Genomic DNA, 15,817 nt, shown 5'->3' on the forward strand with positions numbered 1-15,817 from the left:
CAAACAAAGTCACTTTAATTAGTGACGACGAAAAAATTCGGTCGAACATGCTAATTAAATTGCGACGTTTTGGTCCCGTGAGAGACTCCACTTTCACATTTGTTAGGTTTTTTAATCCTTTCGGTTGTTTCGTTTTGTGCAGAGCCCAACCCTAAACCGTTAACGAAAGTTGTCAAAATGGCCAACTCAATGTTGCGAAAGGGCGTTGCCTCTTACGGAGCACGTGCCCAGATTGATGATGTGATGAGTATGATTTATGATTTTTTGCATGATTCGATACGGATCTCCGTTGACAATCCCACCTCTTGGCGTATTTCTGGGAAGCATCGAAGTAATTAAGGCAATCATTACCCGAATTGGAACGCCATCCGCTGGAAAAAGAAAGTTCGCAATAATAACAACATGCATGCGCCTGACTGTATGAACCATTTGCGTTCCGCAGAATCAGCCAGTGGTCGCAACTCGCGAGGGTCGCCCGTGGTGAAGCAGAAATTCAGCAAATAAACAGAATAAACCGTCGCTGCGTCGCGCGTTGTCGTGGCCGCACGGGAAATGCCCGCGCACATTGGGAGATTGTCGATTTTTTAGAGTTGATCTAGAAGAACTAAATTATTTATCCTGCAAACTAACTTAGAATTTCAAACTTAATTTAGAAGAAACCTCAAGGTAAAAATTCGCTTTAAAAAACAAGTTCAACCAATTATCCCACTGTGCCCGTAAATGTCATTGTACCCAACTCGGCCTGCAAGCACATCATATACCACTCACACGTGCATCAGCTCGACGCTTACCGGCTCTACGGGAAGCTATTTAAAGTTTGTCTGTTCTGGGTTTTTGTGTTCTTCCTGGTGTTGCCAATGCCAGCGCCGCCAGTTGAAGACAGTCGGGCAAATTTGTCAAAAAGCAGACATTTTGGGATTTAAAGGTCCCTCATTTTCCATCAAATTCAAGTCGACGAAGAACGAGTTCACATTCCGGACACGTTCCGGATGGGATCTGTCATGTTTTGCTGGTGTGGTGAACAAATCTACCGTTCGTTTCTAGGTTTTTATCCAGTTTTGCTTGGGCAAGACGTTGGATGAGTCACTCCCGGCAGGTTGACTGGTTCAATTATCACCGCTCTTTCTCCCTTGGTGCCAATTTCTCCCAGTGAATGGCGTTAGAAAGTGTTGAAAGGTGTCTGCAAACTTTGCAGAGGTTGACAGAATCGAAAGATAATAGGGTTGTGAAGTATTTGATGTCTGCAGTCTCTCTCAACGGTGAAGCAGTTTTGTCAGACAAAGGAATGGGTACAAGTTCTTGTATTGTTCATTTTGCAACACAAAAAAATCAAAAACAGTACAGTATTTGCTTCAGGCTGAACTTAAAGAGTCTGTTCATGTCTAAACACTACACTTCTCCTGACTCTTTGTACCATGAGCCTTGTTTTGAAGTTAAAGAGGGAAAAACAGTTCTATATCATAACTGTACACCTCAACCATGCCATAAGTGGAAACTTCTGTAGAGATAGCAACAGCCCTTGCTTTGCTTCACACCAAAGTAGAACTCGCTCCGAAGAGTCTCTGGTAAACATCAGTAGTGGCTGCTGCCCCGACTAATACTCCTGTTGAGCAGCTACTTTAAGCCTGATGAGTAGCGCAGCGCATTAAATACTCGCTCACATACAAATACGGCCAGCGAGCCCGCTTATCAGGTTTCACTTGTTCGCCGGGGCCTAGTTTGGTTCCACATCCACACACAGACAAATATGGTCGGTCATGTGCAGCGCAAAGAACGTTCTCCAGGCAAAGAAGCAGAAGAGCAAACAACCACAAATGTGTGACCCAGCGGCAAAGCCCCAGCTGAGAAGATGATTAACGTGTATAACTGTGTTCTTTTTTCACTTCTTTCTGCTGCTTACGACGCGACCGCAGTACTATACATTAGCTGTTTCCGTTGCATCGCTGACGAGAAGAACTTTCCCTGTCGTATGTGGACTATCAGCATACAAAACTGTACTGATGTTTCCAAATCAGGTACTTTGCAAATGTTCAACAACGACGTCGTTTTGTCGATTTGTGTCATTATCTGCAAGAGACACCCTCGAAGCGGAAACGATTCTTCTGCTTGGATGGGTTTCATATAACTTGGCCATTGTGTAAGTTCTAACGCGGTAGATTCAAGTTTTTGTGAATAGCAATATGTAACACATAGTAAATGATAACAGCAAACACACTGAGATGAGTATGATACAGCAATGAATGATACCGCTTCAGTTTGCATAGGTCTATCAAATCTCTTGATTCGTCGGTCAAGCACTGGAAGAGCAGTGGCACTAGAAATCATTGAACAAAGTATTTAAGTTTATGTCAGACAAGTCGGTTTAGTAACATTTCAATCAAGCTAGATCAATTTGAACACCAAGCGTACATTTTTATCGAAACATTTGATCATAAGATAGCTGCAAAATTTGATTCTTGTCCTGCAAACATAACAACTGTTCGACAAGACATTTTGTGGAAATGCCTATCAAAACCAAACGTCAATCAAAACGATAAGCTTGATAAAATTTGTTATCAAACGCAGAATAAATACAGATAATATTTGTTTTAACAAAAAAAAAACTTAACGAAACACCTCTGCACCAGACGGAACAAGCCAAGCGCTCGCATTCTCGAATCGGAAAGTGTATGTTGACTCTTGTCATTCACCATTAACGAGAAACTCATCAGAATCACATCCCAGTTGCCGTAAGCTGGCAGCATATCTGCAGCGCTTCAACGTTTTCAGAGTGGCGTGGGTGGGAGCAAACGGAGGGGAGGTTAAAAAAATCGTGTCGGAGTAGCTGCAATGACAGTGCTGACAAGTGTGTACATAGGTATTCATGATGGTTGTTTCCTTTCATTTTATCTAAATACCAGTGCTTGGAATGTATCACTCTTCTGCTTTTATACGGAGTACTTGAAACTTTATAGCATAGTATCATTTGGGTTGCTCTGATTAGCAATTAAATCTTCCTGGAAACTGCTTCCCGACAAAGTCATTTAACGGATGACCTTCAAGGGAGGGTGGCCATCACAGTAAGAGAGAAAAATCCAAGCTCACGTTCACTTTTTATGTCTTCCCCGCAATAAACTGTTTGATGTTTCGTTGACCGTGGTCATAGAACAATGGGCAGCACCCCCTCGAGAGATCCATGATTAATTTACGACCCCCTCCCACCTTAATTTTCTAATAATTGCCCTCGCTGGTCGCTCGTCAGCGAGTGGCCATTCAGCGAGACTTGTAACTGTACCCGTTGTTCGCGGCCTGCGGTTCACACCTGGGTGGCTACCAGACCGCAAACAGAAAATAAATAACAAACAAACACATTTTCAACGAGGCAAATGAATAAAAAAAAATCACTGCAAAAGCGCGGACGGAAGGCGCGACGAGCTTTTCCCATTGTTCTGAGGTTTTTCCGGCTGTGAGTGGTGCGCGAATGCGACAAGCTGCCATTTTTTTTTTGACTCACTTTTTTGCGCCAACGGATGTGGTACTACATGATAACAGGTGGTATTGTTTGTAATCAACAGTGTTGTACGCCGTTGACATGATCAAACAGTGTCTTGAAAGGGTGATTTCTGAGGGAAAATCTAATAAAAATGCATCACAACATTATCAAATACGAAATTTGCAAACCAAATTAATAATTCAAAATGATCATTGTTTTCCGTTTTTCACGGTTCCGATTTCAAGATAAACAGAGTGAAACCCACCAGGCAAAACTACAGAAATGAAGAACCTTGACCACTGATGAGCTGAGTAGATAAAATTTGAGCACATTTATAAAGCAATAATCAACTTGTTGAGGAAAATTGACAAAATTCGTAAAAATCTCGAAGAGTCTTGCTAGAGTATGGGGAGTGCAATTTTGTTTGAGAACACTTTTTGCTGCCGCAAACAATGATCACCATCCGACCTTTTGTTGGGCCGTTAATTCAAGTTCATCAGTTAAGGCATTGGGTTTAATTGCGAAGCGCGTCGGTAAATAAACTTCACGGTTGCCTCAATTACTACAATACTGGCATGTACTTTTACAGCGTTATTTCATTTTTGACGAAAAACTTCGTCTTAGGGCTCTATAAGGAGCAGCAAACCAAAATTTTGCGCAGCGAGATGAAACGCCTGAAGATGAAACACCTTTTACCAACTCGGGACGTGCTATTTAAGTATCTAAAGTTCTTAGTCATGATGGTTATCCTTGTAGCATGAACACTGCCCCTTTTTTAAGTTCATATCTATCAAATTGTGAAACACGAAACGCGCAGAGTCGTTTTGTGTTAGAACCGAAAAAGTTACCCATCTTTTTGCAACCTTGATTAGGAAAACAAGAACTAAAATTCCTTTGATAGTTATTAGCATTTTCTCTATAGAAATCAGAAACATACATCTACAACTACGGTATGTATCACAAAAATTCTCACTTGATTTTGCAAAAGTTCTCTAGAATGTTTAAATAAGTTTTCGTAAATTCAAATTTCTCCAGCTTTATGTTGATAACAAGCTTATCTGTATCATAGTAAAAATCGGCAAAAAGAAAAAAAAAGTATCAAATTGAGAGTTATTTTACAAGGATCCTTTAAACATATCAAATACAATAGCTTATAGTACATACCTTTAAAAAAACTCTAGAAATTAAGCTGCTATCAACATGGTATCGAAGATTGAAATAATGAATCTAAAATTATGAAAAGACTTAGTAAGCTTAAATTAGTGTAGGAGTTCTAACTAGCCGTGTCTCAACCAGTTCAACAACATTATCCACACAGAAAGCATAAAGAGCAGAGTTTACAACACACAAACACCGCTCTGGTTGTATTTGTGAGAGCGTTCATTCGGTTCCTACCTTTATGTTGTCGATTGTACACTTCTCGTCTGGCAGTTTCTTGGGCAACCGCTAACAAACACAGATGTGTCTGTGTCGTCGGGATGAAGATAAAGGCGATGTCTGCCGAACTTCTTTTTTTTTTCAATCCTTCACTCAACAAAGAAATGCAGAATTTTCACTTTCGATGAATGGAATTACGCTCGAATTCGACAGCGCAATTCTTATTCGTACACTGCACTCACTGTATCTTTTGTAAACTAACTAAAACTTCAAATATCTCTCGAACTAACCCCTTTTTGATTGATAACACTTTCCACTCTCCCACACACGCAAAGCAAAATCGATTCTTTGCTGATCCGATTTTTTTTCTTTTTCTTCTCAAAACTTCACAAAAACACTCTTTCGAGCACCTTGCGATCGAGGTGGACACTCCGCTGGCGGCCCCCCCGGTGGAAGCCCTCCGTTAATCCTGGCCCGAAAGGATGTGGTTTCCGCACTTTATTTTTTTTTTCTTCAGATGAATTATGTTTTCCAATCACAACTCTCTCTCTCACACACACACACGCCGTCGCGCGCACCAGGACAACGCGAGCCTGGAGACCGTTCCGGCCGAAAGCCACTCTGCAACTGAGCCGAACACACAGACAAGAGGCAACGTTCACCGTTGGACGGATCGTGTCGAAAGCAAAAAGCAAGGCACACTGACAGTTATTTTGACACATTGCGCTAGACGGACGGGGTTCATTTTCATTTATTTGGTTCACTGTGGGCTGGGATGAGTAAAGTTACTGAATTTTCATCAACTTAAATTTCAGTAAATGATTCAGTAATTTATATTTTACTGAATTCTCAGTTTATTGATATTTGTTACTTTTTTACTTTTACAGATGATTCACTGAAATTTCAGCAGAAGACATATAACATTATTTTGCTGAAAATTCAGTAATTTCCTTGTGTCGTTTGATGAAGATTGCTGGGATTTCAGTTATCAAGATTTGATTGTTATAACTCAGACTACCAACTCTTGTTGAGCAGAAATCCATACACTTAGCCGATTTGACCCCGTGGTATAACAATAACTGTACAAAAATTATTTTAGATAAATTTGGAATTTGGGACATAACAATATTAATCTGTGTGGTGTCCACAGCTTACAAATTTAAAATAAAAAAAAAGTTTTTACAATAAATCGTAACCTCGAAAACAAAGTCTTATGTTTTTCCAATTTGTTTGTTTTTTGCCTTCCTCACCTCACTGAGGCAAGGCTATAAAATCACTCGAAAATTCAACTTCTTAAATATACCTTCTAGATATGCCTTCACGTATCGAGAAATTAAAAGTACAACATGGAGTTAAATTTTCTGTCAAGCTGCTGTGAAGTTTACCATGGCAGCTGCGAAAGTTTCACTCCATGTTACCGGCTCACATCTCTCTTTTTAATTTCTCGATTGAGAAATTAAAAAGAGAGATGTGAGCCGGTAACATGGAGTGAAACTTTCGCAGCTTTCATGGTAAACTTCACAGTAGCTTGACAGAATGTTTAACTCCATATTGCACTTTTAATTTCTCGATACCTATCGACTCAGAATCTGAGCAAATGTCTGTGGGGATGTGTGTAGACATGATTGTTTTTCCACACGATTTTCTCAGAACTGGCTGAACCGATTTTGGCCGGGTCAGCCTTTTTCGATTCGTTTTGGGGTCCCATAAGACCCTATTAAAATTTATTCTGTTTATTAAAGTATTTAAAAAGTTATGCTAAGAAAAAGATTTTTGTATCTACAAAAAAGGATGATTTTTTGCATAACCTCAAAAGGCCGGGTCTTTTTGAAAGTCTGCATGTTTTCTGAAAAAAGTCTGTATCAGTTTTTTTTTCATAAACTTATTTTCATTATTACTTTGTAAATGTGAGGAAGGCACCAACCACCTAATGGTGGATTAAGAAACGTTTTTTTCTTGAAATTCCGGGCTTGCTTCAACGAGCAATACACAGAGTAATTAATTAATTAGTAATCACCTAAACTTTAAAAATAACAACTGGTTAGCATCAAAGCTTTTGTTGTTTTACATTTAAAGGCGTTACAGGGCCATCCCTAAACCACGTGAACGCTTTTTTTAAATTCTAGAACCTCTTACTTCATCCGTGAAATGTGACGAAATTCGAAATAATTTACTGTCAATCTACACTGTATTTAAACATTGATTTTTAACTGGCATTTTGAAAGCATCTGCACAAATCATGAAATGCAAATTCATACCTATTAATAATATTTTACGAAATGCAAATTGCAAAAAATTTTAAATTGCCACACTAAGTTCATTTAGGGGATAACTTCAGTATTTTAGAATTGGTTGCATGATTGCTCTGATAGCCAAAGTTTATGATCTGCAATAAATTTCTTCAACAATGAAACACTTCTAGGTAAAAAGTAAGATTACAATATATTACTGCGTAAGAACCAATCAACCGCTTAGAAATCGTCACGAATCACAACATCGGAGTTCGCTGCGATCCAGTCCAGATATGCGGACATGCGAGTAAAGACAGCAGCACGACCGCTGTCGCATCCGAGAATCGAGTGGAACGAAAAGACACCAATCTGGGTGGTGATTCCGTCGGCGTCGGTGACGGTCAGCGGTGCGCCACTGTCACCCTGGCACGGAGAGGCCTGGTTAGTGGCCGAATCGAGTCCGTTAGTACAAATATTCTCATCCAGAATCGTGTTGGTCGGCAAGCTCAAACGGCAGGCCAGGTTGGAGATGACGGTAGACCGTCCAAAACGCAGCACCTCAGAGTTCGTGGTTCCCTCACCGAATCGTCCCCAGCCGATGAACGTGCCCTGCTGGTTTGTGAACAGGTTGTCAACCTGGCGACGGTTCGGCAGACGCACCGGACGTAGGTTGTCGCTGAAGGACACAGCAGATGGAAGACGAGCTAGAGCGACATCGAAAACTTCACCGTTCTCTTCGAATCCAGAGTGGACAACGAATTGAGTCACAGTCATGCGAACCTGTCCCGGTTCGGTTGGGTTGTTAATGGCAAGACCTCCCATAACGGCAACGGCACTCTGGATGCTAGAAAATGGAAGTACAAAAAGTCAGCTTTCGATTTCAAATCCATGATCTGTAATTTACGAACTTACCCGCTGACACAGCTAGCCGAGGTGAGGATGAAGTTAGCGGAAATCAAAGATCCAGAGCACTGACCAGAGAGCAGGATGTTGATACGGGTGATCAATCCAACGGCATACGGGAACTGACCGAGGTCAGCGGTGTTTCCACCAATGACCCGCTGGTCACGGTCCGGAATGATGGAAGCCGAAACGGCTGCCACGAGGACTGCAAGCACTGCTAGGGATTTCATCTTGCACAACCGATTTGAGCGAACTAATCGAACTGCTTGGAATTTTCCGCTATTTAAAGGCTCGTGCTAGTCTTATCAACCTGGATGTATGTTTGGTAATCCAAAACCTGTAAGTTGATAAGGAAATTTGGCACTTGTCCACAGATGGTTCGATGGCATCTGGGCTTAACAGGTGTCCGTGACGTGTGGTCTGAATTCGAAGGTGTTCCTTGGGAATAACCAACTATTTGATTCGAAGCGTTGAGTTGTAATAGGACTTTTGAAAGAAAATTAATTGGTTAGACGAAATGAACAACAAACTTTTTTTTTTGCTAATATTAACACCCTTTTAAAATAAATAGTTGCTCCAGCTATTCTAAATAAAAATCCATGTTCCAAATAAAAACTACAGTTTTGCAAAATACTTTAAAACAATTAACAAGCATGATTAAATGTAAAAAACAATTATCTGATCCTATGAAAACAATGTGTAAAATTTCCACTCCAAAATATATGCATAACAACTATATCCCCAAGATCGAGAAAAAGGGGAGGGGGGTGTTTCCATATAAATTCACCCTTTATGATTTATGAAAAATCTGTTCCAAACCCTGCTTATGACTTATGACATTAACAAGAAAGACATTTTATTATAATCGATTGGAATTCGACTCTATTTCTAGACAATTTGCCATTGTTTACAATTAACAAAAAGAACTTATTTTGTGAAAACTTTTGAAATAAGCCTTGTGAAGTCAATATGATTAATACGACGCTTCCAACTGCCATACAAGGAATTTTGAAAAAAAATGCAGACTATGACTCTCAATTCTCTACAAAAAATCATTTTTTTGTTGATAAAAATCCTATTTGCTTAAGAACTCTCGCAAAACACGCAAAATTAAATCGCTCCAAATTTTTTCGAAAAAAATAAATTGAGGAAAAAGTTTTTTTTTGTGATTTTCACTGTTTACACATTCATTGTTCATCTACGAAAAGCCATTTTTCGACACACCTTCTACTGTAATTATTACAGTAGAAGTGACATCGATGTTCCGAAGAATATTCTAGAAGGATGATTTTTTTTTACCGAGTCACGTAGCCCACGCTTCAGCCTCGTAAGTGGTAGATCGGGGTTCAAATCCCGGCTCGGACCAACACAACTGGTGATCTTTTCCCTTCTGGATTCGATTGCTTAGTAAAAGGGCAGGTAGTGTATCGTCACAAACTGGACCATGTCAACGACACCTTAGGAAGGCGGCCTATGGAATGTTAACATTAACCTTAACATGTTAACATTAGTTGAGCGCTTTGAAAATGCCGGCCCCGATACTCTTCAAGGGTGTTCCCCTCAGGAAATTTATGATATTTTAATTCGGTTTTATTTCACCGATCTTTCGTGCGCGAGAGATGAAAGCCATGTTCCCTTCCGATTATTTCTCTTGATGAGCGCCAAAAGATTTTCTTTTAATAATGATTCTTCCATCTCGAGAGGTTATCCTTTGTTTATGTTTTTAAATACGAACAACAACAAGGTCATTAACAATATTTTCAGACACTAAATCTCGGATTAGTTTTCAAAAAGCCGTAAGAGCCATTGTTAAACAAAGTCCTTTTTGCATCGGTATTCGACCTACTTACGAAAAACCAATATCAAAATGCTCGAGATTGTTCATCTACACGTCCTTCAAGTGCCCCAAACTTAAAATAAATGAAATTTTGTTTCATTTTCTAGAAAAACGAAAATTAGTGTCAGAGGTCACAATGGCTTTTTAAAAACTCACCCGAGAAATGTTCGTTTGTCTCTGAATGTGATAAAATCTTGTACAGAAAAACATTTGTGCTATTTTTGAGCAACATGTGCAACCCAAACCGAGTATATAGATTATATTGTATAATAATCTAATCAAAATTGTCCCTAGCGGTAGGCAGCAACCGATAACTGATATCATTGCTTCCATCTAATAAACATATACACAAATGAAGTGCAATGTCATTTTTGCTCAGTCTTAAAATCAAATGCAGATAACACATGTACAGCCACACAAAAAAAAACAAATCGGAGATAATATGCGTTCTTAGTACATAATCTTATCAGCGATTACATTTCTTCAAAATCTTATAAATAAGACCACATTGACCCGAAATTGCGTCTTTTTGTTGGATTTCGCAAATCAGTCATGAAGTCCTTGGTGCTAACATTCGCTGTGTGCATTGCCGTGGCGTTGGCCACTCCAGTGGAAAAAAATCAACGAATCTTCAACGGTGAACTAGCGGAGGCAGGCCAGTTCCCCTATGCAGTTGGGTTGATTGTACCGGCAGGCATTTGTGGAGGTTCGTTGGTTTCGCCAAACTACGTACTGACCGCGGCACAATGCATCGCTGGAATCGATAGTGCAACAGTGATTCTTTCGAGCCTTCGTATCTTCGACGTGGAAGATCCTGGCCAGATCCGTTTGGAGGCCACCCAGTTCTTGATTCATCCTGGTTACGAAATCGCGCCCGGAATTTTCGACGTAGCACTGATCCGTCTTCCACAGGCTGTGACTGCGGTTAGGCCGATTCGGTTGCCTAACTTGCGCCAAGTAGAGTCCACGTTCGTCGGGCAGCAGGCAACCATCGTGGGTTGGGGAAGCATGGGCCAGGGCGCGGCGCAATCTTCGTACTTACGGTTTGCTAGATCACCGGTTATAACGACACTGAGCTGCCGAACAGGTCTGCCAACACAGCAGATTACGGATCAGCATATTTGCACCAACTCGGAACAGAACAGTCCGTGCCAGGGAGATAACGGTGGACCATTGACGATCACCGATGCGGACGGCATCACCACCCAAATTGGCATGTTTTCGTTCAATTCGATCCTGGGATGTGAAAGCAACAGACCGGCGGTTTATACGAGAATGTCTTCGTATTTGAACTGGATCGGTGACAATTCTGACGTTGAGATTAGAGACAATTTTGACTAGGGGAAGGTTTTGTTCTAGAATAATGTTTTGTGGTTTTAATCAAATGAGGCATGGTTGCTTAATTCATTTTTAGATTAAATTCAGAAAAAAAAATATTTGGCTTTGCTGATTTTTAAAATATATTGTCTTTCTAAAAATTTCTTTTCAAAACGATGACAAATCCTGAATATAAATGTGGCATAATTTATCAGAATTTCCAGATGCCATGTAGTTTTATATTGCAAATAAGAAAGTTATAGACCATGTTGCACAAGATTTCATTTCATTTATATCAGTCTGGAAAGCAAGCCTTCATTAAATTTGGAACAATTTTCCCGAAGGCATTTTAGGATTTTGCTGAAAAGTTATTAGCTGCTGTCTGCTCGGCGCAGGTGCACTGCCCTGTTATGTTGCTCCATAGAGCCGGCTAGTGACTTTTAAGCAAAAATCCTGAAATTATGGTTTGTTGGGGAACACTTTTTCCCAATTTAATGAAGATTCTACATCCGTGAAATTGTAGGAATTGGATAAATATTGCGCTCCTACAGGTAAAAATTGAAGCAGTTACTTTTCTTCATACATTTTGACGATTTTTTTAAACCAAACTTCAAGCGCTGACAGAGAAGGGTTCCTGTGGTCAGAATGAGCTCAATTTTGTTTTTTTTTTCTTCTGATGAGTCAATCTTTCCCGCTGAGAATTTCGGCTCGAGCCTCGAGTCGATCTGGCTCGAGATCGAGCCTGAATCGAGTTGAGGCTCGAGCCAAAATTCTCAATGGGTTGATTCAAGGAGGTACACGGAAAAAAATCTATTCCCGAAATCGTGAATTGTGTTCATGAATTTGACAACCACGAAGGAATATATTCACGGTTGTAGTGTAAATGCTTCTAAATTTATGAACAACAATTCACGATTACGGAAATTGGTTTTTATTTTTCTTTGTAAAATTCGAATTTGGACCACCCATATATTTATATAATTTGTAATAATAATCATGACATGAAAATGAAGCTCATGTAGGTTTAGAAAATTGCATTTATTTTTGTACTGTTGAAATATCTAAATATAATTAATTTACTAATCAGGCACCAACATTTGCTGAGATAGATCTTAAAGATTTAAAAATCATCCCGAATGACAACGTCCGAATTTTGTCCAATCCAGTTCAAATACGAAGACATCCTCGTGTAAACAGCAGCACGTCCCTGTGCGCATCCGACTACTGAGTTGAAGGAGAATACTCCAATCTGGGTAGTGATTCCATCGATATCAGTGATCGTGAGCGGACCTCCGTAATCTCCGGCGCATGGGGAACTGCTTCCTTCAGTGCATACGTGTTCATCGAGAATGGTTGTGGCGGGTAGACTTAATCGGCACGCCAATTGCGAGATGACCTGGGATCTAGCAAATTGCAGTTGATCGGCAAAGGTGGTTCCGGTTCCACTGGTTCCCCACCCAATAACTGTTCCCTGCTGACCAACGAACGTGGCCTCTACTTGGCGTCGATTCGGAAGCCGAATGATTCCAATGTTGCCACCAATTGGAGCTGCCTGAGGCAATCGTACCAACGCAACATCGAAAATTTCCGGTTCCTGCTCGAATCCGGAATGGATGACAAACTGATTACTTTCCATTTGCAGTCGTGTAGGCTCAGTCTCTTCAAAGATCCTCAGAGCTCCCAGAACCACATTGACTCGTTCGATATTGTGCACGCAGCGTCCTGCCGTCAAGACGAAGTTTGCCGAAACCAGCGATCCTCCACAGACCTGACGAGCAGTGATGGGCGTGATCGGGGCAATTCCAACTGCGTACGGAAATTGACCAGGTGAAGCCGCTTGACCGTTGTAGATTCGGTTTCCGCGTTGCAGCGGATCGCCAAGAACGGCCGAGGTCACCGCCAGCAGAACGCCGATTAGGACGAATGTTTTCATCTTGCACTCTTCAAATGTACTGAGCTTGCCTACTAATGACCCTGACTTATAAAACGGTATTTATACCATCGTATCTAACGAATGCAAAAAAATATCGCCATCAGATAACGTACACTCGGTGAATTTGGGACTGACCTCTCATACCAAGGGATAAGATAGAGAGTGTACTTTTTTTTACTCAAATTCGCGGTGGTCCACGATTGATGATAATAGTTTAATAAAAAAAAGTTACTAATCATCAATCGTAAATTAGTACCGATTAGACAAGAACAAAAAAACTAAGCCTGATGAATAATCCATATAAGGGTGTGATGTTGGCATTTTTTTTATCAAGCTGTTTGTAACAATGACATTTATTGCATTTGTTATACGCCAGTATCATATTGCAATTGTTGACCAACCGGAAGTTTGCTAGAGTGGTGCTTATTTTTTTTAACATTTTGCTATTCAAAATATATTTTAAAAACAATACAATGATGAACATGAATTTCTTCCGGACATTTCTCGAGTTTTTTAAGGTCCTATAAGCTATTGCCTTTCATATGTTTATAGGACCTATTCAAAAAATCTCTAGATTAAAAAATCATCAATTAGATATCCAGAACCTAAAATTTTTATGATATTTGGATATTTCATATAAAATAGAACAAGAAAAACACTTATTATTTCACCACTTGGTTTATAAACTAATATAATTTAACGTTATTTTTTTCAGAACCGCTGCTGAAAACAAGCTTCAGTGGGTTGCATATCTGCCTGGCGTTTTCAGCTTAGCCCTAATAAACTCGCTGAAATGTGAACTTTTTGTGGCTGCTAATGAAAGATTTCAATGCTTTTTTTGTGATTGCAACTAATGACAAACGCATTCTGGGCTGTAATGAATGAAATTTCATTTGAAGGAGCCTGTCATTAAATTGTACCAATGATGTTTTTTTTATCGAAAATTAGATAGGAAATGATCTTGAGATTTCAGAATGTTCTTCATGTCATTTAACGTAGTTTAATTAAAATTTTCAGTGACCCAGACTAATGTCAGAGTAAAATTTTGACCGGATTTTGATTCTGGTGCAGGAACGGACTGTTTGAGAAAAATATCTGAAGCCAACCCTTGATTTCTTAGCAGAGTTCGGACATTTTTCTCTGAATCGGCTATAACATGGTATTCCATGATGCTTCATGCTGTTGCTGTTACTGATAATGGAGAAACATTTGTCATCACCTTAATGGCGTCATGGGGATAGAAATGCTGTTCATACAAGGACCACTGAATTTTAGGACTGGATTGAAATCAATTCCGATGCTGATATCATACCACAAGGGGGGGAAAGCTGGCTGGGGGTCATGTTTTGGGGTAAAACAATACTTGATATACACTATCGCAAATTTGATTGGTCTTATCCTTATCAAACGAACATATTTCCAAAAGATTAGCTTTAAAACGGAACATTCTGATGTGACGACTTACAGTAGTTAAAGAAAACCCATTGAGTGAACAATTAAAATGAAACAGTTTTGCACCCTTCTGGTGCTTTCGGTGACGGTGGCAATCGCTTCCGCCTTACAAAGCTCAGAGTTGGATCCGAAAACGATCGATTGGAGCAAGGTTAGAACGCTGCAGGAAACTGACAAGTATCGTGCCAGATTAGGATTGGCTCCACTGAGTGACGATGAAATTCGCTCGTCTCGTATCTCTGGTGGAACGTTCGCGACTCCTACCGATGTCCCATGGGCGGCAGGAGTGTTGATTCACGGTGGTACTTCTGGACACAGCTTCTGTAGTGGTGTGCTTATTTCTCCAAGATATGTACTGACTGCTGCCGTATGCATCTCTGGGTATGAAGTTCCGTTAAAATGTGTATTAATAGAAATAACTCTAAACATATTTCAAACAGAGAAGAAACCCTAACCGTCGCTCTGAATGCTGCCAACATGGCCAACATCGGCACTCTGATCAGTGTGTCCCACATCCTGTCGCATCCGAACTACAGCTGGCTTCTGGGTAGAGACGACATAGCTATCCTAACGCTCAGCCGTGAAGCGCCCATCGATGGGCTGACGATTCAGCCCGTGCAGATGCCGCGTCGCTCGGATGTTGGCAAGTCGTTTGTCGATTGGATGGCTACTACCTCGGGCTGGGGCAACACCGGAAACAGAGATAACGAACCGATTCCGACGCAGTTCCTGCAGTTTGCCGTAGACTCCGTAACGTCTAATCTGTCGTGTCAATTGTCGTACACGTGGATTAGAAGCACCCACATTTGTGTCGCTACCAACAACGGTGGACCGTGCAACGTATGTTTGAGAATATGGGCCTAAAAGTTGACTATTTTAAAACACTTTCACACAATTTTAGGGTGACGAGGGTGGTCCGGTGACGGTTCGGGAAGCTGGAAGAACTTATCTCATCGGAATACATAGCTTCCATTTCAACGGAATCCGCGGTTGCGACCGAGGCCGATCGGCCGTGCATACCCGAATTACGGAATATCTGGACTGGATCGAAGAAAACACGGATGTCACCATTCCTATGTAATTATTAACGAAACAAAATATTGAGCATCACTCGGTCAGTGAAACTGATTTTCTGTTGAATAAATTATTTCTAAATTTCAAATAAGTTTCTTAATATGTACAACAATAATTCCCATGACCGCATATTTGTTTCAACTGGCTTTGACTTAATAGCTAGTAAACTGATCTTAAACTTTACCTACTTAGTTACTACCCGATTGGCAATTTCTTTCATA

At 40.4% G+C, this 15,817-nt stretch overlaps 5 protein-coding genes across 12 annotated transcripts in view; 2 read left to right on the plus strand and 3 right to left on the minus strand.

The window, feature by feature from the left end:
• Positions 1-5,579, minus strand: part of LOC6032888 (prominin-like protein) — a 38,758-nt gene extending 33,179 nt beyond the window's left edge. For 3 of the 8 annotated variants that reach the window (XR_005278219.1, XM_038259876.1, XM_038259874.1), the window contains exon 1: positions 4,868-5,574. The gene's annotated coding sequence lies outside the window, so the exon portion shown is untranslated. Of the gene's footprint in view, positions 1-4,867 lie in introns of all 8 variants that reach the window. The other 5 variants (XM_038259870.1, XM_038259869.1, XM_038259873.1 and 2 more) reach the window with 3 other exon arrangements.
• A 1,693-nt stretch (positions 5,580-7,272) lies between these two features.
• Positions 7,273-8,263, minus strand: LOC6032885 (collagenase). The gene is made up of 2 exons (XM_001843358.2): positions 7,993-8,263; positions 7,273-7,924 (listed from the first exon to the last, which is right to left on the minus strand). The coding sequence occupies exons 1-2, from the start codon at positions 8,211-8,213 to the stop codon at positions 7,321-7,323; spliced, it is 825 nt and encodes a 274-aa protein (XP_001843410.2). The 5' UTR covers positions 8,214-8,263; the 3' UTR covers positions 7,273-7,320.
• A 2,071-nt stretch (positions 8,264-10,334) lies between these two features.
• LOC6032884 (collagenase) lies at positions 10,335-11,263 on the plus strand. The gene has a single exon (XM_001843357.2). The coding sequence runs from the start codon at positions 10,373-10,375 to the stop codon at positions 11,159-11,161; it is 789 nt and encodes a 262-aa protein (XP_001843409.2). The 5' UTR covers positions 10,335-10,372; the 3' UTR covers positions 11,162-11,263.
• An 896-nt stretch (positions 11,264-12,159) lies between these two features.
• LOC6032883 (collagenase) lies at positions 12,160-13,104 on the minus strand. Its single transcript, XM_001843356.2, has one exon. It carries the CDS (start codon positions 13,068-13,070, stop codon positions 12,258-12,260), a length of 813 nt encoding a protein of 270 aa, XP_001843408.2. The 5' UTR covers positions 13,071-13,104; the 3' UTR covers positions 12,160-12,257.
• A 1,405-nt stretch (positions 13,105-14,509) lies between these two features.
• On the plus strand, positions 14,510-15,676 carry LOC6032882 (brachyurin). Its single transcript, XM_001843355.2, has 3 exons — positions 14,510-14,903; positions 14,963-15,362; positions 15,424-15,676. The coding sequence occupies exons 1-3, from the start codon at positions 14,572-14,574 to the stop codon at positions 15,601-15,603; spliced, it is 912 nt and encodes a 303-aa protein (XP_001843407.1). The 5' UTR covers positions 14,510-14,571; the 3' UTR covers positions 15,604-15,676.
• Positions 15,677-15,817: the final 141 nt, after the last annotated feature.

This window comes from Culex quinquefasciatus, chromosome 3, assembly GCF_015732765.1.
Source record: "Culex quinquefasciatus strain JHB chromosome 3, VPISU_Cqui_1.0_pri_paternal, whole genome shotgun sequence".
Classification (NCBI taxonomy): Eukaryota; Metazoa; Arthropoda; class Insecta; order Diptera; family Culicidae; genus Culex; species Culex quinquefasciatus.